The sequence below is a fragment of the Lepidochelys kempii genome, chromosome 25 (genome assembly GCF_965140265.1).
Source record: "Lepidochelys kempii isolate rLepKem1 chromosome 25, rLepKem1.hap2, whole genome shotgun sequence".
NCBI lineage: Eukaryota > Metazoa > Chordata > Testudines > Cheloniidae > Lepidochelys > Lepidochelys kempii.
Genome location: NC_133280.1, coordinates 6,815,741 through 6,843,197, shown reverse-complemented (window position 1 = coordinate 6,843,197; position 27,457 = coordinate 6,815,741). Strand labels below are relative to the sequence as shown.

The 27,457-nt window shown below is 41.5% G+C and overlaps 2 protein-coding genes across 12 annotated transcripts in view; one reads left to right on the top strand and one right to left on the bottom strand.

The window, feature by feature from the left end:
- The window catches only part of PLEKHJ1 (pleckstrin homology domain containing J1), a 56,155-nt gene extending 45,113 nt beyond the window's left edge, over positions 1 to 11,042 (top strand). For 2 of the 4 annotated variants that reach the window (XM_073324249.1, XM_073324250.1), the window contains exons 6-7: positions 7,733 to 7,795; positions 8,688 to 11,042. In XM_073324249.1, the coding sequence (XP_073180350.1) occupies positions 7,733 to 7,795; positions 8,688 to 8,918 (294 nt within the window). In that variant the 3' untranslated portion in view covers positions 8,919 to 11,042. Of the gene's footprint in view, positions 1 to 7,732; positions 7,796 to 8,687 lie in introns of those variants that run through there. The other 2 variants (XR_012156197.1, XR_012156199.1) reach the window with 2 other exon arrangements.
- The window catches only part of DOT1L (DOT1 like histone lysine methyltransferase), a 103,803-nt gene that overhangs the window by 31,498 nt on the left and 44,848 nt on the right, over positions 1 to 27,457 (bottom strand). For 5 of the 8 annotated variants that reach the window (XM_073324234.1, XM_073324230.1, XM_073324232.1 and 2 more), the window contains exons 7-16: positions 25,955 to 26,017; positions 17,838 to 17,893; positions 14,209 to 14,288; positions 9,996 to 10,064; positions 7,998 to 8,104; positions 6,901 to 6,942; positions 5,015 to 5,098; positions 3,998 to 4,232; positions 3,393 to 3,506; positions 1,322 to 1,413 (exon numbers count right to left, since the gene is read on the bottom strand). In XM_073324234.1, coding sequence (XP_073180335.1) covers positions 1,322 to 1,413; positions 3,393 to 3,506; positions 3,998 to 4,232; positions 5,015 to 5,098; positions 6,901 to 6,942; positions 7,998 to 8,104; positions 9,996 to 10,064; positions 14,209 to 14,288; positions 17,838 to 17,893; positions 25,955 to 26,017 — 942 coding nt within the window. Of the gene's footprint in view, positions 1 to 1,321; positions 1,414 to 3,392; positions 3,507 to 3,997; positions 4,233 to 5,014; positions 5,099 to 6,900; positions 6,943 to 7,997; positions 8,105 to 9,995; positions 10,065 to 14,208; positions 14,289 to 17,837; positions 17,894 to 21,280; positions 21,377 to 21,478; positions 22,214 to 25,954; positions 26,018 to 27,457 lie in introns of those variants that run through there. The other 3 variants (XM_073324231.1, XM_073324233.1, XM_073324237.1) reach the window with 3 other exon arrangements.

The following is a 27,457-nucleotide window of genomic DNA, read 5'->3' as shown; positions in this document are numbered from 1 at the left end:
AGCATTTATGAATTTTACCCCAAAATGCATTTTTTTCAGGCATGGAAACAATTTGCAAATTCAGCAAATAGTTTTAGCCAAAAAACTTGAAAAGTGTCAGAAAGGTCAATTGGACTCAACATTTTGTTTGAATCAACAAGCAAAAGTTTCCGATTTTCATTTTGTTGAGGGAAAAAACGGGGGGGAAAAAAATCAGTTTTGGTTCAGAACAAACAAGGGGTGGGTTTTTTTGGTTCAGCTACTGTACCAAATACTTATTTGCTCAGCTGAACTGGAAGCTCATGCATAATAAATTTTACAACTATACTGCTTTCCATTAGGCTCTCAAGCACCTTACAGACATCACTCTAGGTTTTTATAACATGCCCCAACACCTATTCAGGGACTTACGGATATTTTATCCAACCTGCTGTGTGACTGTTGGCTATTCCTTTACTTTTGTTTTAGTTCTTTCATTTATTATAAGGTGAACAAACCAACTTCTTGATGTTAAATTAGTTTGAGGGTTATAGCCTAGGGTTCATTGCAATTCCTGGTTTCCACACATACTACTGTAAAAGGCATTTTGACTCAGAGATTAGCTTTCAATGGACACTTTATTCCAGAAAACCAGAATAAGGGATATTTTATCTTCTCTAGCACAATTTTATTGTCCCATATGACCCATCTGTGATCTCAGAATAGCTCTTACTGAGCCACAATTACCTGACTGAGATTGTAACCAGTTTGGAAAAGACTATCTCATGTAACTTTTGGTCACCTTCTCTTCTGCAGCTCATCAGAGGAAAGAGCGGCCATTGAAATGGTGGTGCTTTAAAGTGTGGCACTACTTTCTCTTGAAAGTTCAATTCCTGCTATCTGTCTGCTATTTTTAGTGTTGGGAAACCCTCATTTTCGTCTGTACAGGTGATCCCATATTCAGGCAAATAGCTCAACCATATTTAACAGAGTTTAATGAAAAGGAATTTAACAACTAATTAAATCTGGACAATCCTGTGAAAAAAGGGAACATTATCCCCATTTTACAGGGGAAACAGGGACAGAGAGGCAAAGAAACTTCATCAAGGTCACAGTAAATTGGTGGCACAGCTGAGAATAGAACACAGGACTCTCAGTCCTGTGCCTTAAGCAAAAAGGCATTGTCTCTCTTAAGCAGGGCCCTTTAACTCTGTCAGGGGCCACAGTGGAATTATGTAAATACTGATCTGGAATTCTGGGTCTGTGGCATTTTCTCAAATATCTGTGGAAGGGGATGTGGAGGCTGTACATCTATAGCTAGAAATGGTCAGGAGACCAATTTAAAAAAAAAAAAGACACTCACCTTTTCCTGCTCCAGTAACTGTTGCAGGTTTGCTTTGTACTGAGGAGTTTTCATGTACGCCATGAACTGCATGTATTGGATCTTAAAAGAGTCTGTAACACAAATGCATGGAGGACGGAAGGGGAGAAAAACAATTTAAGATTATTTTGGACCATGGTTTCTCCCTACTGCCTTTTGCAGGGGTTAACATGTACACTGAGGCTGTAGAGCTCACTCTGGTGAATGCTGAAAACTCCTAGTTACAATACAAGCTGACCTCAATTATTTTAAATACAATAGTTTTGCACCATCTTTTTGCTCTAGGAATGGTTATTCCAGTAATGTGCTTTCCTTTGCAAGAAAACTAATGTTTTAAGAAAACTAACCTGGAACTTTCTCCAATAGCATATTACTTAGACCCTTAGCTGGTCTGTGCGTCATGCATTAACCACATAGATTAGCTCCCTCATTATAACATTTCTAAGAGCACATTTTCAGGAAGCAGACAGGAAACTGATGGACCCTAATGATGTGTGTGTTGAAAAAGGAGTTTCTTAATGGACTTTAATGCAAGCAGGAGCAATAAAACAGGCAACCCATTATAATCATGACAGAAATGCACTCACGGTGCTCCAACATCCTTCCAGTCTCACAGCCTGGGGTCATTCTACTCCTTCCTCCTTCACAGCTGAACAGCTGTGAAACTCTACTTGTTCTTTACAATACCCCAAAATTCTCCCCCTTCCTCTCCATCCTCACTGCAAAACTTCAGTCCATGCTCTTGATTAATTGTAATCTCCCTAATCACAATGCACCCCTCAAGTCTATCCATCAAGCCACAGTTAAAGCCATCTGTCTCACCGATTCCCTCCCACCATGACAGTGATCCTTGATCTCTTCACTGACTTCCAATTTCTTCCTAATCTTCAAGGCACTGTGTCTTATACAGAACTCAACTCTTGTTGCTTACTTCCTATACTTTGCCATTTTAACTCATCTTACTGCTCTCCAGGTCTCCTCCTAGAAAGAACTCCACATTTTTTCCTCACACCATCTTTTACATCTAGAACAGACTCCCTGACCATATAGCCTCACTGTCCTCCAAAACCCTCAGAACATCTGATTTTATTTTTCTACTTTGCTTTCTGGTTCTGGGAAAACAGAATTCTGCCCCCCATGTTCCTTATTCGTTAAGTTAAAGCACCGTCTTATTTTAAAATAATGCAGAATTGTTTCTGGACCAGCAGTGTCTGTCCTTTTCCCTCATGCCACATGAGAGCTGAAACCCAGTCAATTGCAGTAAACGTAGACCAAGGCTTCAACTTAAGCAACATGCAAAAGAACGGACACACTGGCAATTGGTGGAGGCTGGAAGAGAACTGGCAGGTCCTCCCTTCCCTTCTGCAGTGTTATGTATGCAAGACAAAGACTTACTGTAGGAACAACCTCTCCTTAGTTATCAGAGGTTTAGCATCTTCAGTGTAAAGGTTCTTGTAACAAGCAACATAGTTGCCAACATGGTCCAAATTTTAACAGTGACATTTTATTGACTTGTGTTTTAGTGCTAGTGAAATACCCCATTTAAAAAGGCAATGGAGACTAAATTTCATTTGATACAGCATGCATCTACCACCTTTGCCCAGGCCCCAATGGACCTCATCATTATTCTGAAGGGACTATCCCTAAGAGCAAAATGGCCTCACCATGGCACATTCAGTCCTCTGCTGGAATTGCCAACAAAGGGGATATTAGGCCATTGGTTATGTAGGAAAAAAAAATAAGACCCCACCCCACTCACCACCCCCACCCAATCCAGTTTCACAAAGGCCAAACAGGCCTACTGATTTTAGGGGACCTCAGGTGAAATGCTCCATATCCCATTACCAATCCAGTTCCAGCTGGCAATATTTTGCAATTCACTGTTTTGTATTAAAATATACCTTTCTTCCCCCAAAATTAAAGCTTTAGTATTTCAGTTTCCCTTGAATCTTTATATCACAGCAATGATATAAACCACCACCCAGATAGTAAACTGTGATCAACCCATTATTTACTCCTTTCATTCTCTATGCATCAGAAGGGGAACTCTTACCTAGCAGCTTCTGTAGTGCAGGTGGGGTAGGAGTCACCAACAGTTGGTTAGATGAATGCCGTTGCACTTTAGGAGGTAGTTGGTAATATGGACTATGAGGTGACTTGTATGCATCTAGAGGAGAAAGTAATGCAGACCACATTTTAAGTAATGAAACATAGCAAATGAGGAAGATGCCCTTTGCCATCGGGGAATATGTTTTTTTACAGCACAGGACCCAGTAACTTGGCTAAGTGCCTCTCATGCAACAGATCAGCTTTCAAAATACACTCAGGATTCGTGTTCAACACATCAGTGAAGGCAAACTCAGCCAACCCCTCTGTTCTGCTGCCCCCCATTCTGGAGAAGTTTGGATTAACATTAACAGCCAGCTGTCTGAGCCTCAATCATCCCAGCTGGAAAGCAGGTGATACAATGTCACAATGCAATAGAGAACAGGGAGAGGAGGTATGCGAAACTGACAAGAAAGATTTAGAAGTCTGTGGGTCTCTGAATACAAAGAGCTCTGAGCATTCACTCTTAAGAGTAAAAACTTTCCTGGACACTAACTGAGACTCATACGGACAACGCTCTTCCACTGACAACCGCTGAGTTTCTCAGCTTACCCTGAGGAGAGGATGAGGGTGTCTGAGACACAGTTTGAGCATGCAGAAGCTCTAGTGCAGTTTGGTTCTTCTTGGTCTTGCGCTCTGTATTTGCAGTGTTCATTTTCTTGGGACGCCCTCGCTTCCGCCCTGCCATTTTCCTTCCTTTCTTACTCAGCTTTTTCTTGCGTGCTTTGGAGGGAGATGTCTTTTTAACTGCATTTGTCCCAACTTTTTCTTCTTCAGCACCAGAATCCTAAAGAAATGTTGAAGAGAAAAAGCTTTCTAATATTGAGCAATTTGCATTTGCAGAATATCAGTTAATCTTTACCACACCCTTTTGAAATAAGCAAGTATCAACCCCATTTTATAGGAAGGACATAGAGGCACGCAAAGATTAAGTAATTTGCCTAAGGCTACAAAGCGTTAGTGGTTAGATTTGGGATTGGAATTGTCCCTGGTACCCAGTATGCTATGATCAATACACTACGCTGCCTCTCCTCTAGATCTATCCATTGCAGGATTTCCCAAACTGATCCATACAAAACTTGCTGCTCACAGGGAGCCTTATTACAAGCTACTAAACTGCACTGAAATAAAAGCTGAAGTCACATTCAAAACTTTCCCCCTATTACTTATCCATGTGAGCAATTGCTGCTTTTATAACAGGGAGGTAGCTTGTGCATTTATGGCTGGGAAAGTGTGGTCCACATACCAAACTATTAACATGTGGTATGGCCCTTGCAAATGTTTAGGAACCCCTACTCAAGAGTAAGGGCCTGTCAACACGGTGAAAGAGACCAGAAACTCTACTCTGGAATAAACTATTCCAGAAGAGCTCACAAACACCACTGATTATTCTGAAATAAAGTGTTTTTTATTGCTAACAGTGTATCCATGCAGGGAGCTCTTCTGGAATAGATTTTCAGGTCAAACTCCCTACGTAGACAAGCTTTTATGGTTGGTGCAGACCGCAAGCTCGAGCCATAATAAAGAGAGAACATGTTTTTTGTGTAAAATATTCAAGAGGGAGTTGACCTTGTTTTCTCGCACCTTCGTTGGAGTAGTTGTGTTGCTCTTGTTTTCTCTTTGCTGACGACGTCTAGCTGCCTCTTGTTCCTCCTAAAGGCAATTTAAACAATGGCATTAAAAAACATCCACAAATAAGCCCAAAAGATAGTTGCTATATTCTCCCTTTTGAAGTACAGACTCCAATCTTGCCAAGCTAGTTCCTCTGGGATAGGCACGGATAATGTAAGGACTAGTCAGAGTGATTAAGGAATGATAGAACATCTTTTCTTAGTAGGCAGGAAGACACTGACTTACCCTGTCCCAGACAATAGCAGGTGGGAAAAGGAAAGCAACCTAAATTAGCTTTAAAAGCTACACTATATTCCATGGCAGTCTCCTAAACAGCATCTATGCAGATAAGCAACCACAAGGGAGGGAGAGAGCCACACGTTTTCCACCCTAATGAGTAGGTCTTTGAACTTTTTTAAAAAGCCTGTTAAAATATCAATGACCTTATCTATAACCACCATTTCACGTATTGTTGCATCACTGCGCATCTTTAAGGGCCTTGCCATATAAAGTCATGAATCAACTCTTTGAAAGAGAGCTGAATTAAATCCTAACAAAGTCTGTAGATAAGACAATCCAGATGAAAAGCAGCTGAAAAAGCATGAGTCCTGCCTAGTCACTAAGGACATGAAACTCCACAAACACTTCCTTGTACTCTCCAGATGAGGTTTAATGTGTTGACAATTCTACCAACTATAATATCTTTACGAAGTAAAAGTAAATCAGGGGATTATGGCAAACTCCAACTCTCTCATAGTAATTCAATATCTTCATTGCTAGCAGCCAGGAAACTGCCAAAAAATAGTTTATGTGATTAGTTCACAAATATTTGAAGACAAAATTTGGTGGGTTTTCTCCATGCTTAGTGTCAAAATCTCACTCTCTCAAATTTAAAATCAACAGTCCAAAACCCACAAATCTAACAGCTACCATTAAACCCAATCTCAAATGCCATTAAAGGTCAGGTTTGGAGGACAATGACTGAGCCCTAAAGCTTGACATGAAGAGGCTCCACAAATGCAAGATGTTTCCTAGATTGGTACACAAAAGTCTAGCCCCATACGCCCTTTGTAATTTACATCTAAGCCATCATCTTTCACCACTATTTAATATGTCCCATTCAGTGAGACCGTCTCAGAAACCTCTGGAGTTTTGAATTCCATGCACTGCAGTAAAGCACAGTGATCAATGACATAGGTTACATTTCCAAGTGAATGGCAGGTCCAAAAGTAATAGCTGAGAGGGCCTTTCTTCAAAAACTCACTAACGGACAAGGCTCAGCATTGAGACAGGAGAATTAAGCCATCATTAAATTCTTAAAATCTGGCCTGTTAATGTCATTAACATTTAATAATCCTTTAAATACAATGCAAGTGGAAAACTGCAAGAACTCTATGCTTCCCTGATACATTTTTAAGAATTATTGTTTTATTTGGATGCGCTGTCACAGCACTACTGCAGTCACGAGTTACTTCATTCCAACATGATTGTCTGCAGATATTGTTTCTTGATGAGCTTGAAACATATTTCCCCATCTGCTTCTGTTGTCTTTATAAAGCTAATGCTTAAAATGATCATACTGGATGTTTCATTACTCTGAAAAAGAGAAGGAGGACTTGTGGCACCTTAGAGACTAACAAATTTATTTGAGCATAAGCTTTCATGAGCTACAGCGTCCGATGAAGTGAGCTGAAGGTCATGACAGCTTATGCTCAAATAAATTTGTTAGTCTCTAAGGTGCCACAAGTCCTCCTTTTCTTTTTGCGAACACAGACTAACACTGCTGCTCCTCTGAAACCTGTCATTACTCTGAATACATTATAAGAAATTTAAACACAACTTACCCTGAGTTTTGGATTTTTGAGACTAGAAAAATAGTTTTCAAGCTGAAAAGGGAAAGATAAGATAGTCATTATACATATCAGAATACACTGATGCGTAAAACGCTGATTTCTAACAGGAGTACAAAATTGCAGATGTTCTGACAATTTTCCCCTTTGATAAGCTACATCAAGAAGCTATTTCCATTTCATTCTTTCTGGAAAAAGGCAAGCATGTGGCGTAATGGGACACAGTCCAAGCCACAACATGGTTTATCATCTTCAATGCAGCACATCCTTATTATAAAGCTTTGTGTTCTATATCTCTAGCCACCAGAAGGTTATTTTCAATAGGGGGCAACTCTATTCTAGTACTGAACGAAAGTAAAACATTTATCTCCATTCTAACATACACATCTACAACACAGGCAAACTAGAGCAGATTTACAAAACAAGGTTGTACAAGCAGGTTACAAAAATTCAGATCATGAAGGTGAAGTGTTTCTCCACAAAATAAGAGTTACATTTCTATGGGCTTTGTTTATGAAGCAAAAAAATAAAAATAAAGGTGAATGCACAGACGCATTTAAGATGCCTAGGCTAATGCTAGAGCAACTCAAAGTTTAATTCAGATTAAGAATTATTATAAAGTATCCTGATGCCCTAGCAGGAGATGCTTCACACATTTATTATACAGCACACTTTTAATTTTTTAAAAATTTCCTCTATAGTCTTTACTCAGAATGAAATAGCTATTATGTAGGAAAAACACCAGCAGAGTCAATGAATTATAATGCTAGAGGAATTTACATTTCTTCATATGTAAGTGTATTTTGACTCGTTTATTTACATACAGACAACCGCAGAGCTCCACAGAATTGCATCCTTTGAGAAGCCTGCTGCACGGAAGGAATCAAAGGTGAAGTGGAATTTGGATACGTGTATTGATGCTAAGAGACTATGGTGTGTGAATAAATTGTCCCCTGCCCCCAAGAACCATAATGCATGTCCCTAAATGCAAAAGGAAGATAGGGAAGAACCCTGAGAATTCCAGAGTATGAGACTAACACGGTGCTTCCAAGGGAAAAATGAAAGATTCACTGGCCTATGTTTATACTCACTATGGTGCGATCAATAGTATGCAGGTAGTAAGAAACTGGTTTCCCGGTCCATGAAACCGACCCTTTCAGTGGTGATAACTCCACAACTCTCATTATAGTGCCAATATCTGAAGGGAAAAAGGCCAGTTAGGAAATCAAGGTGAGCCCCATTTCCCACTCACATTTATCAAAAGTAAAAGTGGCCCAGCAGTTTCAGAACTGTGTTTTAACACAGCAACGGTAGCCTTAGCATACAGAACGCCTTCTACCCAGCCAAGCCAGTCCATGCAGGAACTCTGACCAGCTGCACGGTGGACTTAACCCTCTACCCCCAATATTTCAAAGTGATCTACATGGAATACACACACAGAGCCCTAATGCCAAGTGAGTAAACCCTTTCCGAAAGAGGATATATTCGGTCATATTATATAGTGCTAATTAACTGCTCAAATAGACCTGGAAACACTGTGGTCTAATTTATATATTTTAAGTAATTCGGTACTTTTTCCACATATCACTATGTGTTTAGGTAAAAATCTGTGATATGCAAAATGCATATTTAGGGTACATATGACAAAGCCTTGGCTGGGATGATTTAGTTGGTGTTGGTCCTGCTTTGAGAAGGGAATTGGACTAGATGACCTCCTGAGGTCTCTTCCAACCCTAATATTCTATGATTCTGTGATTGTATTGTTTTTATTCTGCTTGCAGATACTCAACCATTCCGGAGTAAAAGGAGCTACAGTGGGCTTTCAATCTAACAGTGAGCCCAACTATGCTTCCAAAATAACTTGTTCAAGGAACCCACTGACAATATCGCTACAACACTATGGACAGGGCCTTAATTTTGTTGGAAAGGGGTCACATATCCAGGATAAAGCTTTGACAGTAACCAAGGCCTTAAGCCTAGATACAGAATACTACTGGATCCTATCTACATAACAAATTGTAACAACCAAATGCCTGAGTGAATAGCATGACTGTGTAGGAGAGATTACAGATACTTATTTCTGCTGAAAGACGCTGATCCACCAGAGTCTGAATGTATATGAACATTATATGCAGACAAATATGAGGTTTAGGATACAGCCAGTATGATTTAACCAAACTTTTAAAAACAATTTTTGATCTGTCCCAAAGTCTCCCCTCTCACCATATCCCATTTTATTATTTTCCCCCTCCAGAAGAGGAATTAAGAATGTCCCAAAGAAGTTGGATTACAAAGAGCTTTAAAATAAGGTAACATTATTGTTACCAATGCAGTTTTATTAACTAAGCATTTAACCAGACAGATTTTAAAAGCAAAGCAATAACCAGAGGCAGAGTGTGCCAGCTGTGTCTCATCAGGGCAAAAACTGGTGAATAAAAATGTTTATGGGAAATCTGGTGAGATGAATGCATGAAGGACCACAGAACAAGAGAATGCACTTTCCTGTTACGTCAGGGAAATGCAGATTTTGGTGCCATGAGCTCTAAGTAGACAGTATTTCCCTAAAAGCTAAAAAAAATTTAAAAGCCATTAAGATTGGAATGAGGCCCAGGACTAGAACACTGCAGGCATATTTATTTGATATTGTATTTCCCATGTAAATTAGTAATTGGATGAGATTAGGTCCTGTAATTGAGTTTCCACACTTTCTCTCTGTACCCAATATTTGAAGGTCATTTCCTCTTAGGCCTTCTTATCTGAATTCCTATAGCAGTTTGTTTTTAGGGAAAGTAAACTCCTTTGCTGAGAGTTTGTGAGAGGGAGCCATTTTGGTCAGCATGAGACAGGTTGGATAGGATTAAGTGCTGATGACAAACTTTAGCTTTTAATATGCAAAGTCTCATCAATACTTAGAGAGCTGTGACATGTCTCTCTCTCTGATATTTGGAAGGCACCTGCCAACTTGGTGTTTAACTTTAACATACAACAGTAGCTGTCTACTGAGCTTTTCCCCTTTTGGGAAAAAAAAAAAAAGTCATATATTGAACACCATATAGTCACATTTAAGCAAAGAGAAAGGCCAATCTTACCACTCAAGTTTCGACTGTTTATTCTAAAGTTTAGAGGTGCAAAAGGCTTTGAGGACACGATTCTGCCACCTGGGAAAAAAGATGTAAGTGATCCAGTTACCACTACTCTTTGACAGAAACTCTTTGGAGAAAGTAGGGGCTCTATATTGCTTTATATTTAGTGCCAGAATAGCAACCATGAACAGTTGCACTAACACCACTGGGTCACTTTAAAAAAGCTTGGGGGTTTTGTTTTTGGTAAAGATCCAGGCTATTCAAATAATAGTACCACTAGGTAGCTCTTAGATAGGGCTTTTCATGTACACATCTCAAAACATTCTAAAAGGTATAATTATCCCCATTTTATCGTTGGGGAAATATAGGCACAGACGCTGTGACCCAGGAACTTCTTACTGGCAAGGGGCAAGTAGGGGGTGCAGAGGGGTTAAAGGAATCTCCCGAGTGTGATATTTACATTCTAGCTTACCAAAAGAGTGTCGTCTGAGGTCTCACATAAAAGCTGATGTCACACTGATCGGCAACATCATTGCAAAACCCAAGAATGCATATTATGCAAGAAGTCACATATATACACTGAAAATTATGTTCTTAAATTCTGTGTCTAGGGGCTAGTCATCACCTGAAAAACAGGTTATCCAATTGTGTGTTTAAATGTAAATTAAGTATTGTGTAGTTCTCAGTGGGTCTCCACCCAACAGTCTGAACTGAATGCTAATGAAGGAGAGAGAAGTAACTGGGGAGGAAAAAACACGGAGGACGGTGGTGTTTATGCATCAAAGGTTTGCTCGGGAATATTCAGGGGATAAAGATGACACCCTGGCACTCTTCACTGAGGAAGTAAATGGGCAACAAGTTTGCTTTGCGAAAAAGGGGTCTTCATCAGGTTTGGATAAAAACGAAGAGCACAGCAGGCAGATGGGGGGAGAAGAAGGGCGCAAAGGGTGTGATAGACTTCTTTAGACAGGAGGTTAACAGTTTAGTCTGCAGAAAACGTGTTATGATTTTGTTTTAAATGTAACCATTTGTTTCCAATATTCTTACTCACTATCACTTGAATCTCTGAACTTTGGGGGGAAAAAACCATTCTTGTTTTCACTATAAATGTATCTAAATGCTGTGGTGTGAAGCAAAGTAGTGATCCTGAGCTGAATCTTACAACCCGTTTGGGACCAGTAAGCTTGGTAATTCAGTGAGCGCTCAGTGGAGAAGGGGCTGGACACTACAGGGAACGCTCACAGGGTTCAGGGGTTCCCATCATTAGCTTGTATAGAGGAAGTGACAGTGTGCAAGGCAGCACTTGTGTTGCCAGAGGCTGGTGGTTTCAAAGAGTTGATCCACCACAGGCACACGCAAGACTGCTTCCCATTAAGGGCAGGTGGTGGTGAGGTGCCTCACAACCCAGGATACCAACAGGGAGCGTCACAGAGATGAAGTGCCTTGCTGAAGGTCCTAGGTACGTAGGACCACAAAGGATCTCCTGGGTTACCGAGTCCAGTCCCCAGCCACCACAGTTAGAGCTGGGAAGAGAACCCACGTCTCCTGATTCCCAGTCCAGTACCCTATCTACTGGTGCATGATGCCTCCATGTCTCATGCCTCTATTAAATTAAATAAAAATTAAAACCCAGCTCTGAAGTAAAGCTAGAGAATCAAACATACTGCAATTCTTCTGACTTTGGTTGGTTTGTGTCACAGCTATAATGTTGTGGAATTTACTTATTTTATTTATGCCTAGGCTTGGCCTCAGAGGGAATAATCCTGCTTCCACAACTACTTAGAACTGTGATAGCCCACTCTATACATTTGCCTTACAATAGCAGTTAAACAACTATTTTTGTAATATGTGTCACAACCAAGTTAAATTGTCACGTGTTTGAAGGACTGAAGGGCAGGAATAAACTACCAAACTAAAAGTACTCCAGCCAAGTTAAAGACCATCATGACCTTGCTGGACATTTCCAACTGCTAGCTTTTACGGCCCAACTTCTCAGGAGGAAAAAACCCTGGGTATTTAACGGTAACACTTTCCATGTTAAGAAAAGGAGTACTTGTGGCACCTTAGAGACTAACCAATTTATTAGAGCATAAGCTTTCGTGAGCTACAGCTCACTTCCTCAGATGCATCTGAGGAAGTGAGCTGTAGCTCACGAAAGCTTATGCTCTAATAAATTGGTTAGTCTCTAAGGTGCCACAAGTACTCCTTTTCTTTTTGCGAATACAGACTAACACGGCTGTTACTCTGAAACTTTCCATGTTCAAATGTTACCTAATTAATACTCCATACCCACGTGACATAGATAAGTATAACGATCCCCATTTTAAACAAGAGAAACAGATGGACTGACTGACTGCTCAGTGGCACAGTACAACTGAACTCTAGAGATTCTAGCTTCCAGAGCCATGCCTAATCCATGAGACCACATGGCCTCTCAATAAACTACAATTCACCTAATGAATTTAGTACTAGTTGAACATGCTGAATTGATCTTGTGGTGTGTCTATATTAAAAATAAAACAAAAACAAAAACCCATACACCCCGGCTCAGTGAGTCTCTCAGCCTGCTTCAACTGACTGGGGCTTATACTACGGAGCTAAAAATAACAGAGTAGCCATTTGACCTCAGGCTGGAGCCTGGGCTCTGAGACCCAGCGAGCGGCATGGGTCTCGAAGCCCGGGACTCCAGCCAAAGCGGGAATGTCTACACTGCACTACACTACCTATTTTTAGCCCTGTAGCACAAGCCCCAGTCAGTTGACCCAGACTCAGATTTGCTGCCACAGGTCTCTTTTTGAAATGTAAACACACCCTTGGAGACCGAAACCTTATCACTGCCACAAGATATACAGCAAGAGCAGATTTCAGAGTAGCAACCATGTTAGTCTGTATTCGCAAAAAGAAAAGGAGGACTTGAGGCACCCTAGAGACTAACCAATTTATTTGAGCATAAGCTTTCGTGAGCTACAGCTCACTTCATCGGATGCATAAAGTGGAAAGTACAGTGAGGAGGTCTCCTCACTGTACTTTCCACTTTATGCATCCGATGAAGTGAGCTGTAGCTCACGAAAGCTTATGCTCAAATAAATTAGTTAGTCTCTAGGGTGCCTCAAGTCCTCCTTTTCTTTTAGCAAGAGCAGAGGCAATGCAAATTGCCCCAGTCATCAGTGTCCTTAAGGCTGGACATGAAGGGCCACCAGTAGGAAGAGAAGGCAGTCCAGTCTCCAGGTCCATTTAGACTTTGGTCTATATACTCAGACAAGAGGTAGAATCTCCAATTAGTAGCCATTGTGGTGGCTGTCCACGTGTCCATAGCTGTTCACAAGGAACAGAATGGAACCCACCAACCTGGCTTCAGATGACTGTAAATATGTCATCACCACGAACAGAGTATCTGAACCATAGAGATTGATACAGAAGGATCAGTTTCCTCATTAATAACCCCCTGAACCATCCAAACCCAAGCATACCACCACTGGTATAGTGCGTAATAGCCAGAAGAAAATATGACCAAACAAAACGAAATGAGACCAATCACTTTGGACAGTGAAATTGAGTAAAGTGTGAAAAGCAAGCTAGGATTAAAAGATTAATGGTTTAGAACTTTCAGTGTTAATCAAGGGAAGTGGTTTCTCCGTTTTTTCTAATCTGTGGGTAAATTCGTAGGACAAAGATCTATCACCACAATCCCTCACGATTTGGTTCTCAATGCGTTTTTCTATAGAGCACAACAAAGGGCTCTGCAGACTGTAGTTTCAGAAGCAATGATCTAAGGTGTTAGTGCAGGTTAGGAATTTTTAAATATAATCTTAGTGTTATTTTAAGTCCAGAACAAAGCTCTTTGAGCTTTAGATGTTGCTAAACTTGCATATAAATAGAGTATTTAAAGCTGAAAAACACATTCAGGATTAAATATTCAAAAAACATTATGAAAGGTGCTGCCATGGAAATGCCCTTCTGTCACAGAAACAATTTGCATACATATATAGTAGGAACATTTAAAACAACGCAATAGACCTTCTGGGATGTCTTATGATTCCAAAAGACTTAAACTGGAGGCTGGTTGCTAGAGATAGCACATCAGGAACAGACAGCATGCTGCAGCAGCTAGTAAACCCTGAATCTACTACTGCACAGCAAAAAAAACCCAGTGGAATATTCAGCAGCTCCCATAGTGAACAGGAAACCAACGGAAAAGAGTTTAAGTTCGATGTGTTACCTTCCTTCATGTTTGCAAATCGCTCCTTCAGTTGGTGATCCACCTCAGGACCAAAGGCAAAATTATTCACAAAAATAACACTGCAAGATAATGGTCTAGTTATTAAATAGGAACAGACAAATGGCATCTTAATTTTATATACACTGCTACTTCTATGCAATCAGCTATATTCTATGAATGATGTGCATGGTTCTGAAACAAGAGAATGCTATATATCCTGAGGGCGTATAGCTATTTTACTCAAGAAACCAAAAATTTCTACTTGCAAGCTACACAAAGTAATAAGCTATAAATAGTCAGTATTCACAGTACTTCTTTGCTGAAATGTTGCATATGAAAAAGTATCATATTAGGACACTTCCATTCATCAGATCAGCAGCTTCTGCACCATGAATTCATAAGTTAAGAACTACACTGCCAAGTTTCACTATCATAATATTAAAAGTATGTTCATCATGCCTCCATAATGTCTGGTGGGCCTTTTACAGTGTATATGAACATAGCTACCGCTAACATGTTCATGACACTTGTTAAATCTCACTTAAGGAATGGTGACAGCCCATCTTGACCGACAGCTGTTGAATCCAATTATACTTTTGGTAATTTGAAGAAGTATTTACAAGTAATAATTTATTTACAAAGTACCCCCCACCCCCACAAATGATGGTGAAATTCGACAGGTCTTTTCACAAGGTTAACAGTCAGGCATTCAGTTGAGAATCGTGTTCTCTTAGCTCTTTCCCAACAAGCCTTGCTATCTCTAAGGCTGTCTTTGGCTCTATCCTACACTGGAAACATTTATGGTTTTCGTGGTTTTAGTGATTAAATCTAGCAAGGGATTCACCACCCCCCAAAAATATTTAAGCCTTGAAAAGAGAAATCGAACAAGTTGCAAGACAACATGGCCATGTGAAGATGAAAAGTGTCATGAAGTGAAAAAAAAAAATGTAAGAAACAGGACACATTACAAATGGAGAATACACGTTACACTGGGTGTAATTTTGAAAGCATTTAACTTTGGGTCAGATATGGTGTTTCCAAATGTCTTCTATTCCCACTGGCTTCCGTGGGAAATAAGGATGCTTGACACCTCTCAGAAGATATTCAGCACTTTGCAGGATCAAGCTCTTCAGGACTTTTTTCAGCCAATGCCATCTATTTTATAAGAATTTATTTCTTTGCAAGTGATACTAACTTAGATTCTTCTTTCCCCTTCTGGTGCCTCCATACAACACACATACTTAAAGGGCACTAGGTTTAAGAGACGTAGCCAAAACTATTTAAAAACCACAATTTAAAAAAAAAAAATTATATGCCAATAAAAAAATATCTTTTTTTCTGCCCACCCCTGCTCTTACAAAGATGGGAAACTTGTCTGGCAAGCAAGGCCAGTATGGGCTCCTTTCATCCTGCTTCCCACCACTATGCCAAAAAAAACCTACTGAACACAGCCACATGCATTAAAGTCACTAGAGAATTTTAAGGGGAGAAAGGGAAAAGAAATAAAGTCCACTGAAATCTTTTTAAAATGTTCATTCTGATGGAGTATTTACTATGAACATTGGAGACCAAAATAACTTGGCTTTCTCCTTATTTGGTTTATTGCCTTTTCAGTGCAGACTGCTAAACCACAAGTGCAGACAGTATGAATAATAAATGCCACACATCTTGCTTAAGCATCAGCGGTTGTGAGAGCACAAATATGAACAATTGTATGCGTTCAAAAGTGAACATGCATTTTTAAGAGTTTGAACCTTTGGAACTCCTATTATCTACTTTGTTAGAAGCACAATTTAGATTAGGTAACTGATGCTGTTGGATCGGCGATGGCGTCATAAAACCCTTTAGCCAAATGAACTAGTTAGGAGTGCTCTTAAAAATCCAAGTGGCTATCATCATCATGAAGGCCACCACCTAGGATGCTCACGCTGCTTACAACAGAAAATGAAGGAGGAAATTTCACTATTAGGTAATTGGCTTGGGCCAAAATATCAAATGATCAATCAATCAAAGCATTCTTTAAAATAGCAGATGTTGACTAATTTGCAGTCACAAAAACTCAAATGACTAAGGCTTGAGGATGAAAAACTAATTTTTGCTTTAAGAACTTTTGTGGGAAGGAGGAGATGGTTGTGGGCTGGTAGGAAGACAATCAACTGCATACTATTCAAAGTAACAAAGAATAGCCATCATTTACTGCCACAGATCTACCAGTGTCTCCATGTGCAATAGGAGACAACCTATAGCAGAGGTTTGCTCGAGGCTAGGCCTGATCTGGACTCAAGCCCAAGAGGGTCGAATCAATTTCCAACCTAAGCCTGAGTCAGTGCAGCTGCTGCCTCCTCCCCCAGGGATGGCTCTCCTCCTGCTGTCCTTGGAGTCAGTGGGTGCATGAGCCAGTGGCTGCATGCCCCGCTCTTGCCAACAGCTGCCCCCATTGCTTTGCTTGTGCTGCAAAAGTGAGAGGTGCTGTGACTCCTCTGCGCACTCACTCCATTGCAGCATGTGTGCTGCTAAGCATGCGTGCTTCTGCCAGCAGAAGCAGGATATGTAGCCACCACTGCACCACTCCACAGGCCGGAGAAGGAGAGCCAACTCCACTCGAGCCAACACTGGTAGTCAGGTTCCGTCGGGTTGCAGGGCTCTAATCTACAGCCTATATTAAAAATTGTTCCAAAGAAATGGAAGAGAGCTGGAAGGGGTATAGAGGGATGTGTGTGTAAAGACGCAAACAACTAATAAAGCAAAACCACACCACACTGCAGGTCTGGGACAAGTCTGCCCACAAATTAAAAGGCAGCCCAAGAAGTCTAACTGGGGTACATAACGCAAAAATCAGCCTGGCAGATGCCTTTCCTGGAGTGTGCTCTTAAATATGGTCTTGGAAACTGTCCATAACTTGCCACAGCCCTGAAGAGTTTCAATAAGCCTTTTTGTCAACTGTTTTCCATCTCTCCAAGAAAGGGGGTGGTCTAGGAGCACATCTGCCGTTAACCATTTTTTCTTGTCTATCCATCATGGTACATGATTAATATCTACTAACAAGGCTCTATGAATATGAAACCATTCACAAAAATTTAGGAGTGTTTTGAACCATGACATTTCCCTCTTCAGCAGCAGTATGCCACAGGTTGGGGGTTGTTGTTTTTTTGGTTTGTTTGTTTTTTTAAATAAAAGAGTCCATCTCTAAATACAGATCTTCAGTTTGGGTGAATATTCAACTATCCAAGAGGATCAATGCAACAGAATAGCCGATTTCAATTAGCTCAGCCTTACTATCAAGGTAAGCAGCTATCCCAGCCACATGAAGTACCAGCCACTCAAGCTGGTGCTTACACAGAAGTCACCGATAGACTAAAGGAAATGCAAACACAAAAGGGGTCTACTCTAGCTGTGCAAGAGGAATTTATGCTGTGAACTCCCACTAATTCTTCTGGGAATGCATGAAAACCCATTCCTCCAGTCAGATATCAGGCTCCCCATATTGCTAGCATGGAAGCTCACATATAGGCTTTCAATATTAGCTACGGAAATTCTGTATTACAAGTTGGCCATTCTCCCAATTTCCATTATGATACACTGACAAATATTACACATTCATAAAGCCACAATCAACTGTTCTACCGTACCTTGTGTTTGCAATTCTTTCTTTCCATTCTTCGGAGAGGAAGTCACCTCTTTCCAGCTATAAAAATAGACAAAAATGTGAATGTCTCTTTCAGCTTTGTAAACGGCAAGGCTAACATACTAGACTCAGTGATGCTGGTTATGAATAGGGCCACTTGAAATCTTCAGGAAATGCCTCAGGGAGAAAACTACCCCACATCCCGTCAAAAAACTCCATTCACTCCCCAAGACAAGGAGTCTTGCCCACTCCCTATATCCAGATGTCCTTTTACCCTCAAGGAGGAGCTAATCATTTACTGCCCACCATCCAAATATTGCAACACCACACAAGATTTTATTGACTCATCACTGCAGTACCCAAGTTCATCACAGACACTAAATGAATGCATCTTCTCAAACCCCCTGTGTGTGAGAGGTGGGGGGAGGAGAGGGGAACTATTCCCATTTTACAGATGGGGAACTGAAGCATGAAGATTTAGGCCAAAATCTGCAAACGTGTCCACTAGGTTAGGTTTCCTCAACGGCTGGGTGCTCACCTTGACACCCCCAGGACCCGATTTTTCAGGGATGTTGAGCGTCTTCAGCAACCATTGACTTTCACTGCAGTAAGCATAGAGCGTCTTCACCAAAGGCACTACAGTGGCGTAGTTATGCCAATGTAGCACTTCGAGTGTAGACGTGTCCTAAATTACCTTGATATTTGAAGTGTTCTCTAAAAATTACTAATTTGCAGTATTCTCTGTAATTACAACATGCAATATTGTAAATACTGAATTAGCTGCACCTGGTTAATGAAGAAAAGTATTTCCATGGTGCTGGTTATGACATATGTCTAGTATGCTCATATACCTGGGTTAAACATGAAAATGTTTTTCCCGTCCACCCAACCAAGAAGTAGCCATATTATAATTCACGTGGACCACACAACCATGTTCAAACATGGTTATTTTTCTACAGTAGAAGCTAATGCACATTTAGCCAGTGCTTGGCTAAAATCTGCACAAGAAATGGGAAACTGGCATTAAAAGGGGTAGACATTTTGGCCTCATCTACACTACAAAAAAGCCATGTTTAAACACTGCTGTGCCCAACTGTGTTATAAAACAGGGGTTCTCAACCGTTTTCTTTCTGAGCTCCCCCCCCGCCATGCTATAAAAACTCCACAGGCCCACCTGTGTCACAACAACTGGTTTTCTGCATATAAAAGCCAAGGCCGGCATTAGGGGATAGTAAGCAGGGCAATTGCCTGGGGCCCCCGTAAAGCTACATTGCTCAGGCTTCGGCGTCAGCCTCGGGTGGCAGGGCTCAGGGCCCGGGCTTCAACCCCATGCAGCAGGGCTTCAGCTTTCTGCCCTGAAACCCAGTGAGTCTAATGTTGGCCCTGCTTGGTGGCCCCCCTGAAACCTGCTCGCAGCCCCCCAGGAGGCCTCGGACCTCTGGTTGAGAACCACTGTTATAAAACAGTTTCTTATCTCCAGTTACCAGATAACTGGTACATTTCTCAATATGGAAGCAAAGAAGAGGACCCTGCACCAGTGACCCACCACCACTTAATTAAAAGCAGTGTGGAAATTATGTGATGCGTAAGAACATAAGAACAGCCATACTGAGTCAAACCAAAAGTCCATCTAACCCAGTGTCCTGTCTTCCGACAGTGACCAATGCCAGGTGTGCCAGAAAGAATGAACAGAACAGGTAAAGTGATCCATCTCCTGTTGCCTATTCCCAGCTTCTGGCAAACAGAGGCTAGGGACACCATCCCTTCCCATCCTGCCTAATAGCCATTGATGGACCTATCCTCCAGGAACTTACCTAGCTCTTTTTTGAACCCTGTTACAGTCTTGGCCTTCACAACAACCTCTGGCAAGCAGTTCCACAGGTTGACTGTGTGTTGTGTGAAAAAATACTTCCTTTTGTTTGTTTTAAATCTGCTGCCTATTAATTTGGTGACCCCTAGTTCATGTGTTTTGAGAAGGAATAAATAACATTTCCTTATTTACTTTCTCCACACTAGTCATGATTTTATAGACCTCGATCATATCCTCCCTTAGTTGTCTCAACCATTTACGGGCTTATATCCCTACTGTAGCAGTATCCCTTCAGCCAATGAGGCGGGAGAACTGCCTGCTGCGAAGTTTGATAGTATAAGAGGGGCTTTTTAATTATTATTTTGGGAAGTGAAGAGAGCTAACCACCCATCATCCCTCAGGTCATAGTTCCATAGTAGTGTTACTGACCTTCACCAGCCCCAAGGGAGAACGCAAGCAGCCCCAAAGTGGAGATCTCAATTTGAGATCTCTCAACAGTGCCGAAGTGGCACAAACAAAAATCCCCAAAATTTCATTTGGGACAAGAACTGGTAAGGAAGTGTGAGCTCTTCCCTGGTAATTAAACAGCTACACAGCCAGCTTCTAATGGGATATTGCATTGCTTAAGTACAGAATGCTGTACGGTCGAGGTCACACAGGAAAACCACAGCCTGTCAGTGTGAGATGACAACAGCAGCAGTAGGGATGCACTCAGTCTCTTCCAATCAGTGTACCCACCCCCACAGTGCTCTCTCTCACATATAGCAATTTAATCTCCTTAGTGAATAATGAATGGAAAGGACCATCTGTAATGCAGATATTTTCATCTGATTAGACAACGCAGGGGACCTGCTTTATCTAAACGGATAATTAGCTCACTGAAATCCACTTCAGAGAGCAGCCAGCCCCCATTGTTTCTAAATTTAGAAGCAGAGGCAGGTTTTCCCTCCCCTTTTCAGACAGCTAGGTTTGCTCTTCAGAGACTGCAGGAATATGCTCACAGTAGCTGATGTCTGCAACTCAGAGCAAACTGGCAGGTCACACCCATAGGAAGCAACAAGAGACACTACTGCAGGTCTATATTCATTATAATGGATAACAACAGCTGCTTCTGAAGGCCAAGTCCCCTTTCCCAGAGCTTTGGGCTCCAAAATATAACAGCAGCTAATATTCTCTCCCCAGACTTGCATTGGAAGGCTCTGCGGTAAAGCTCTGACTGCACAATGCCATAAATACACAAAGTCTCATTCTAGCAGACTCAGGGCAAAGTGCTTGGCTCACAAAAACAGTTAACTCTGCCTGGAAAAGTACACATGGTTATTTTTAAGCCCCTGTTCATTGCAAAAATAACTAGAGGCAATAATCCAAACCTCTGAAACGTGGCATCATGTCAAAGCCACAGGGGACGTTTGGAGGGCTTTTCAAATACCAAAACATCGAGTTTCCCGCTGAAATAGGGCATTCAAAAATATTTAGGACAAATACACATCCTGCCCACACCCTGACTGCAGAGAACTCACTGTTAAACAACTGAAGCTTTTAAGCACAGACAATGACAGTTATGTGCCTACAAAATACATCAGTGCAAGGGATATCAAGGAAGCTTGAGATACTGATTAGTGCTTTACAAAACTCACTGTTTTTGTTCTGAAGCGAGACTTTTGTGAAAAAGGCAACACATGGCATCCAGGACACACCCAAGCCTACCAGAAAAGCTAGGTGAGGCCTGCAGGCTACAAGAGAGGGGGAGAAAAGACACTGCTGTAGGGACTACATATATCCACCATTAATGCACCCAAGCTCATTTGTGGGGTTGGGACGGGGTAAGTAAATACCTAGGCGAGTGAGATTTCCTTCTATGATACAGTCTGCTTGAGTGAGAGGGATAAATCAAGTGCACAACTCCAAGCAGCCATCAGACCTATCTACAGTCTCAGTAAAATTTGGAAAGTTAGACTCATACATATATTATAATACATACTGCGGCCACGAGTGCAGGGGACTGGACTAGATGACCTCTCAAGGTCCCTTCCAGTCCTATGATTCTCTTATCTGGATTCCCTGTTCTCCATTCCCAGCCCTCGTACCTCCCATATCAAAGTGTTGGGAAGGCTGGATAAAGAACGCTATGATCCAATCCACTCTTGATTTTAAAAAGCCAAAGCCAGACAAACAAGGTTTTGCAAAATAACAGTGAACCCTAGTTTTACCCTCATCTTTAACCAAATTTACACCCGTGTTCACACTGGATTTAAAAGTTCATTAAGGCAACTCTGAAGCAGACCACTTGCTGTATGAATGCCCCAAGACACCACTACAGTCCAGCAGGGATTTGGGGACTACAAATGGCTACAGTAGGACTCCATGGAAACTTGTATAACTCCACTGGGGGTGGGGGCAGGAAAGATTACACGCTGTATAACACTGACCTACACCCCCGCCATACCTTAAGAGTCTACATGTTTTCCTTCACTTTACGCCAAGGCTCAGGCATTGGAAAGAGTTTTCCCCTATGGCTAGAGCAAGCTCTTTCTGGCAGCAGGGGAAGAGCAAGGGAATTGCTCTGTCATCAATCCAGACCAAACCAGAAAAAGCTCAACCTTTCACCATACTGAAAATTAGATGTGTGAATTTGGCAAAGTACCATATGTCTGTGTTAACTGCAATACTGAGTTTTTAAGCTTTAATTTGATAACTGAACATGTGCTGAAATTCCCCAAGAAAGACCCTGTAATTATCCAGTTCTAATCACCTAAGAAAAACGCCAATTTCCTTGGGACAACAGTTACCCTGAAAAAAAGTTTGAAACTAACCTTGCAAACTTTCAAGGAACTAGTTCCATGGAAACAGATACTAGAAAATATTCTTTTACCGTAAAAAACAAAGAAAGAATTAATAGATAATGAATGGGGTTTAGGTTTGCGGTGGAACACTCTTGTCCAAAAGACTCAAGTGACCCACAGCGGGATACGGTGTCCTAAGCAACAATGTGAAGGCACTAATAGCCACAGATGGTGGGTTTTTTCCAAGTGGTTTATGTTTTCACAGAAAGGAGAGAAAAGAGCAACCTCTCTCCTACAATTTCTCCAGTCTTCTGCTCTCTCCTGCCCAAAATAGGAACTCTGACCTTTAAGTTTCAGTGATAACCCATTATTAGCAGCTGAAGCTCAGCAAGTGCCTTGAACTCCAAAATGGCTCAAGATGTTTTACACCAGCTGGAGAAGTTTACAATGCAATTATGGACTGAAAAGTGACAATGTTAAAATGGCATCTGCTTACTCAACAGATCTGCCTGTGTGTGTATTCTGACTGTGCAAATTCTGTATGCGGACTCTTCTCACTAAAATGTATCTTATTCCTTTTTATTCTTGTTAGCACTGGAGACCAAATGCAATGGGAATGCAGAAGAGCAACCTAGATATTTTATTTACTTGTTTGTTTAGGTCTGTGAATCAACAGAATTCTTAACTGAGTTCTGATTTCAGAATCCATTGCTGGTGATGATGCTTCATCCAGGAGAGAGAACAATTCAGTTCTCAAATTCCAGGCCACCTTTGAGGGACTGGACTAGGGAAGACCCATTACCTGACTTGTAAATTGAGCACACTAGATATGGAGTCAACGTGAACCCCAAGATGTTATTCTGTCAGTCATTTTTCAGAGTACAAACACAGAGCCAGTTGTACTAAAGTCAAACTATGGATACCTAGCTATGAGCAAAAAAAATTCATGCTGGAGGAACAGTCGGATTTACTGCTGTCTCATGTCTGTCACAGTTTTGACTTTTGGAGCAAGGCAGCAACAATAAGCATAAACTTAATACCACTGTCCAAATAATTTATTCAAAGCAGCGGCTAGGATCGGAGACTTGTTCCCACGAATTTCTGCCAATCTTCCCGTCCTCCTCCCCCCCAACTCTGTAGTCTTCTGAAAATATTTAACTTTATAATTTTTTAATCCAGTTGCATGGAATTTACACAGTTAAAATCTAGTTGGTCACAAACCACTCCAGTCCTTAGTCATATTGACGATTGTCACCGACTAGGCTCTCAAGAGCCCCCTGAAAACATCTAGTGCGCTCCTTCTCTGAGATAATGGGTGGTGGTAACCAAGCCATTTTACAAGCAGCAAAAGAGGATTCTCAAGTGCGGCTGCATTGTCTATCACCACTACATTCCATACACTCAGATGAAGCTTTTCAGCCTTGTGCCTTCCAAAGCATTCTAGTCACGGTGGTAACAGCCTGTATTACTACAGAGGTAATAGATGGAATTACTGTCTTACTGCCAAAGACAAGATGGCTTCTCAGCACGTTGCCATGTGGGAGAACTAAATATAGAAGGATTTGGGACTCATTTCCGTTACCCAATGTCCATACCACAAGCATTAAGGAAAGAGTCCATTACAATCCACCAGGAAGTACATATTCTTAGCTAAGATATGTTGACTTGGGGGAAAACTGTTCGTTATCTGATTCTGGTCAGGGCTAGAGATACACGTACATATACTGCCAGCAGATTAGTGATGAAAAAGAGGTGTTAGAAGCCAAAAAAAAGAGCGAGTAAAATCTGCCATGTATATGATAAGGAGGTGATGAGAAAATTTGCAAGCCTAGTTGACCTAATGTTAGAATCCTAAATTCATACAGAACAGTGGTTTTCAAACTATTTGTATTGGCAACTCCTTTGACACAGCAAGCCTCTGAGTGTGACCCCACTTAAAAATTAAAAATGAAGGGGACGTAATCTCATTTAACGGGGGCTCGGGGATGCCAGCCTCACGGAGCTGGCCGCTTGAGACCCCCATGTAACCTCTTGTGATCTTCTGAGGGGTCACAACCCCCCAGTCTGAGAACCCCAATATAGAAGGTGACCCGATTTTTAGTGGTGCCATGAACCTCAGCTTGTCACTGACTTCAATGGGAGCTCAGCTGCTCAATAGCGTTGAAAAAGCAAGACACTTATTTGGGAGCCTAACTTTAAGCATGTAAGTTTGCAAATTTTGGCCTCAGTCCTTACCATTGGAGGAAAGTTATAAAAGCCAAAGACCTGAACAAAAATAAGCAGTCTTGTTTCCATTATAGTGTCAGATTCTGCTACATGTAACATACAATGTGGCAATACTCACAGCCTAAAGCAATCAATACATATTCAGTATTTCAGTCTAGGTTCTGTCCCTATTCTTTAAATTACATGGATCATAAGTGAAATATCTTCAGTAAAGATTTCTTTCTTATAATGCCAGCTGGGTAGCACCCTGGAAGGCTGCCATATGGCCATTTCCTGGGAAGGAAGGCCTGCATACAGTTTCACAGCAGGAAAGAGTTTGCAGCCTTGACATTAATCCAACTGCAAACTACTCCTATCATGAAATCAGCATATATCTAATGGAACAGTGCCACACACTATATGTCAGTTTCAGTAAGGGGATATTTTGAGACAGGCAACATTGTCACCTTAATCCAGCAGATGGCCTACTTCTCAAGGAGAAGTAAGAGTGCCCTTACATTCAAGGCTGGTCACTGGACATGAGAGTATTATGAGACTTGAGTTCTCTGTAAATGAAAAATTAACCTTCATGCCAAACCCTGACTACCAACAAGAGGCCATTTGATAATATTGGGAAATTCAAAGGCAAGTAGATCAGACTGGTCCAGTAGCTTAGCCATAGAGCTCTGTGCAAATCACATGAGAGACCAGGATCTGTTTGTGTCAACTGCTCTCAGGCTAGGAGTGCCGCAGTGGTAGCTAGCTGAAACCTCAGAGAAGGGAAGATTCCCTTGAATCACCCAATGGCAATTCCTCCAAATGATTAGGGAACAACACTGACCCAACTCAACCCTCCTTGACTAGAAGCATGGCAGCTATGAGATCTGAAACTTTTTTTTTTTTTAAAGAGAAGATTGGGATAAAGATACACAAACAAGCAGGGGTATTCTCAGGGTTCTGAGAAAGCCACTATAGAACAAGATTACATGAATTTCTCACAGGTAAGTGTCTAATCAGGGAGCAATTTTCTTAATGATGTTTGAATGTGGGAGCAGAAAACAGCCTGAGTAACGAGAGTTTATAAGAAAGGGGCTTCCAAGAATTTCTGCAAGCCTCAATAACATTCCCAACAACACACACCAAATGTCAAGTGAGTCAAGAGGAGGGCTCTGGGAGGTTGTCTTTCAGAAAGCATCACTCAGCAGCAGCAAGATAAAGGCCAGGAAGCTGCTTCTTAGCTGGGGAAGGGGAGGAGGGGGACCTGTAAATTCTGAACATCAGTAATAAGTGGAGCACAAAGATTTTCAGCTGAGTTTCACTCACTGTGTATTCTGCATGTTTTTTCCCATACCATTTCATCCACTTTCTGAACTCTCTGTCCATCGTCTAGAAGAGGGAGGAAAAACAAAACCACCCATTAGGACATCTCGCAATACCAGTTATATGATAGTGAGAGAAGAGGCAACTCTGACAATGCTCACGGGCCTATAAGAGTTCTTTGCCATTAACACTTGAATGGGACTGCTGGAAAATCCTAGACACACATACTGAAGGTCTACCCTTCTAGTTCCCCTGGGGAAACTCCTTCACTTCACTGGGGCCAAGGTATCAAGGCTGACTTATTCTGTTCTCCCCTCTCCAGGGAAGCCTTAAAGACACTTTGAGTTGACACTGCTCAGTAGTCTGCCAAGGATGGTGCTACATAATTCCAGAGCAAGCAGAAGGCAGTGAACATAGTCCTACCGGAGCCCAGCTAGCGAAGGGGCGTAAAGACAGGTCTGCTTGGGCGAACGAGAAAGCAGTAGTAGGCAAGCTTCTTTCAGTTACGATTGCCATTGCCTTGCAACACACTGCCAGCAGCCAGGGGGGAAGGGAGGGTGCTTCGATCTATGACTAAAGAGACTAAGGTTACACAGGATGGCAGGCAGCTGTGGTTCAAACCCAGCTAGTTGGCAGTGGGTTTCCATTGCCAGGCGCGGGAGAAAGGAGCTTCAGACCTTCACATCCAGACAGCAGTGCTGCTTCTAATTTGCCCCCAGACTGTTTTTCTGAAAGCTTACCCCTTCCCATAAACTGGGGGTTTGGAAGACCTGGTGTTTCTGCACTGTGGCAGTGAGGGTCAGTTATGCCTACTCACCCCATTTAAAACTAAAACGGACGTACACTGGGAAGAGCGAGAAAGAGTCACAATTTAAGACCTACTGAAACTGCAAACTTGGGTCCACATATTCAGGGCTCAGATTGGGAGGAAAGAAATGGTATTCAAGTTTCATCCACCATCCCAAGCTCCACTTACAGTCTCAGATCAGCTGGAGGTTTCTGATGTTATGTCAGCTGTGAAACATTTTGTGCTGACATTTGTATTCCCATTAGGCTTCAGAGTTAACACACCCAATTAACAACAAGACAGTTCACACCACTCAGAAATATTGTTTCAATCTCCAGAGTCAAAAGACAGTGAAACATCAGTTCACATTTCAGAAGATTTTTTTCAAAACCACAGACTAGAAACTTAGGGTTTTTTCCCCCCTATTTAAGTGAAAGCTTAAAAACTGCATAAAGCGATGTAGTAGCCAGAGAAATGTTACTATGGACAAATTCAACTACAAGCTCAATACAATCACCGACACAAAACATCTGTTGAGAAAAAAAGTGGGCCAATCTAAATGCACCAAGAAGCAGATAGGCTATTTAAGGGCAGATTCACACATTTTTAAATTGCAGCAGTTGTCAAGCCGATAATCTAACGGACAGCCATTTATAAGTGCAAGGATAACATGTGTGATAGACCCAAGCCAGTTGGGTACAGCAGAGTAGTAGAAGGCA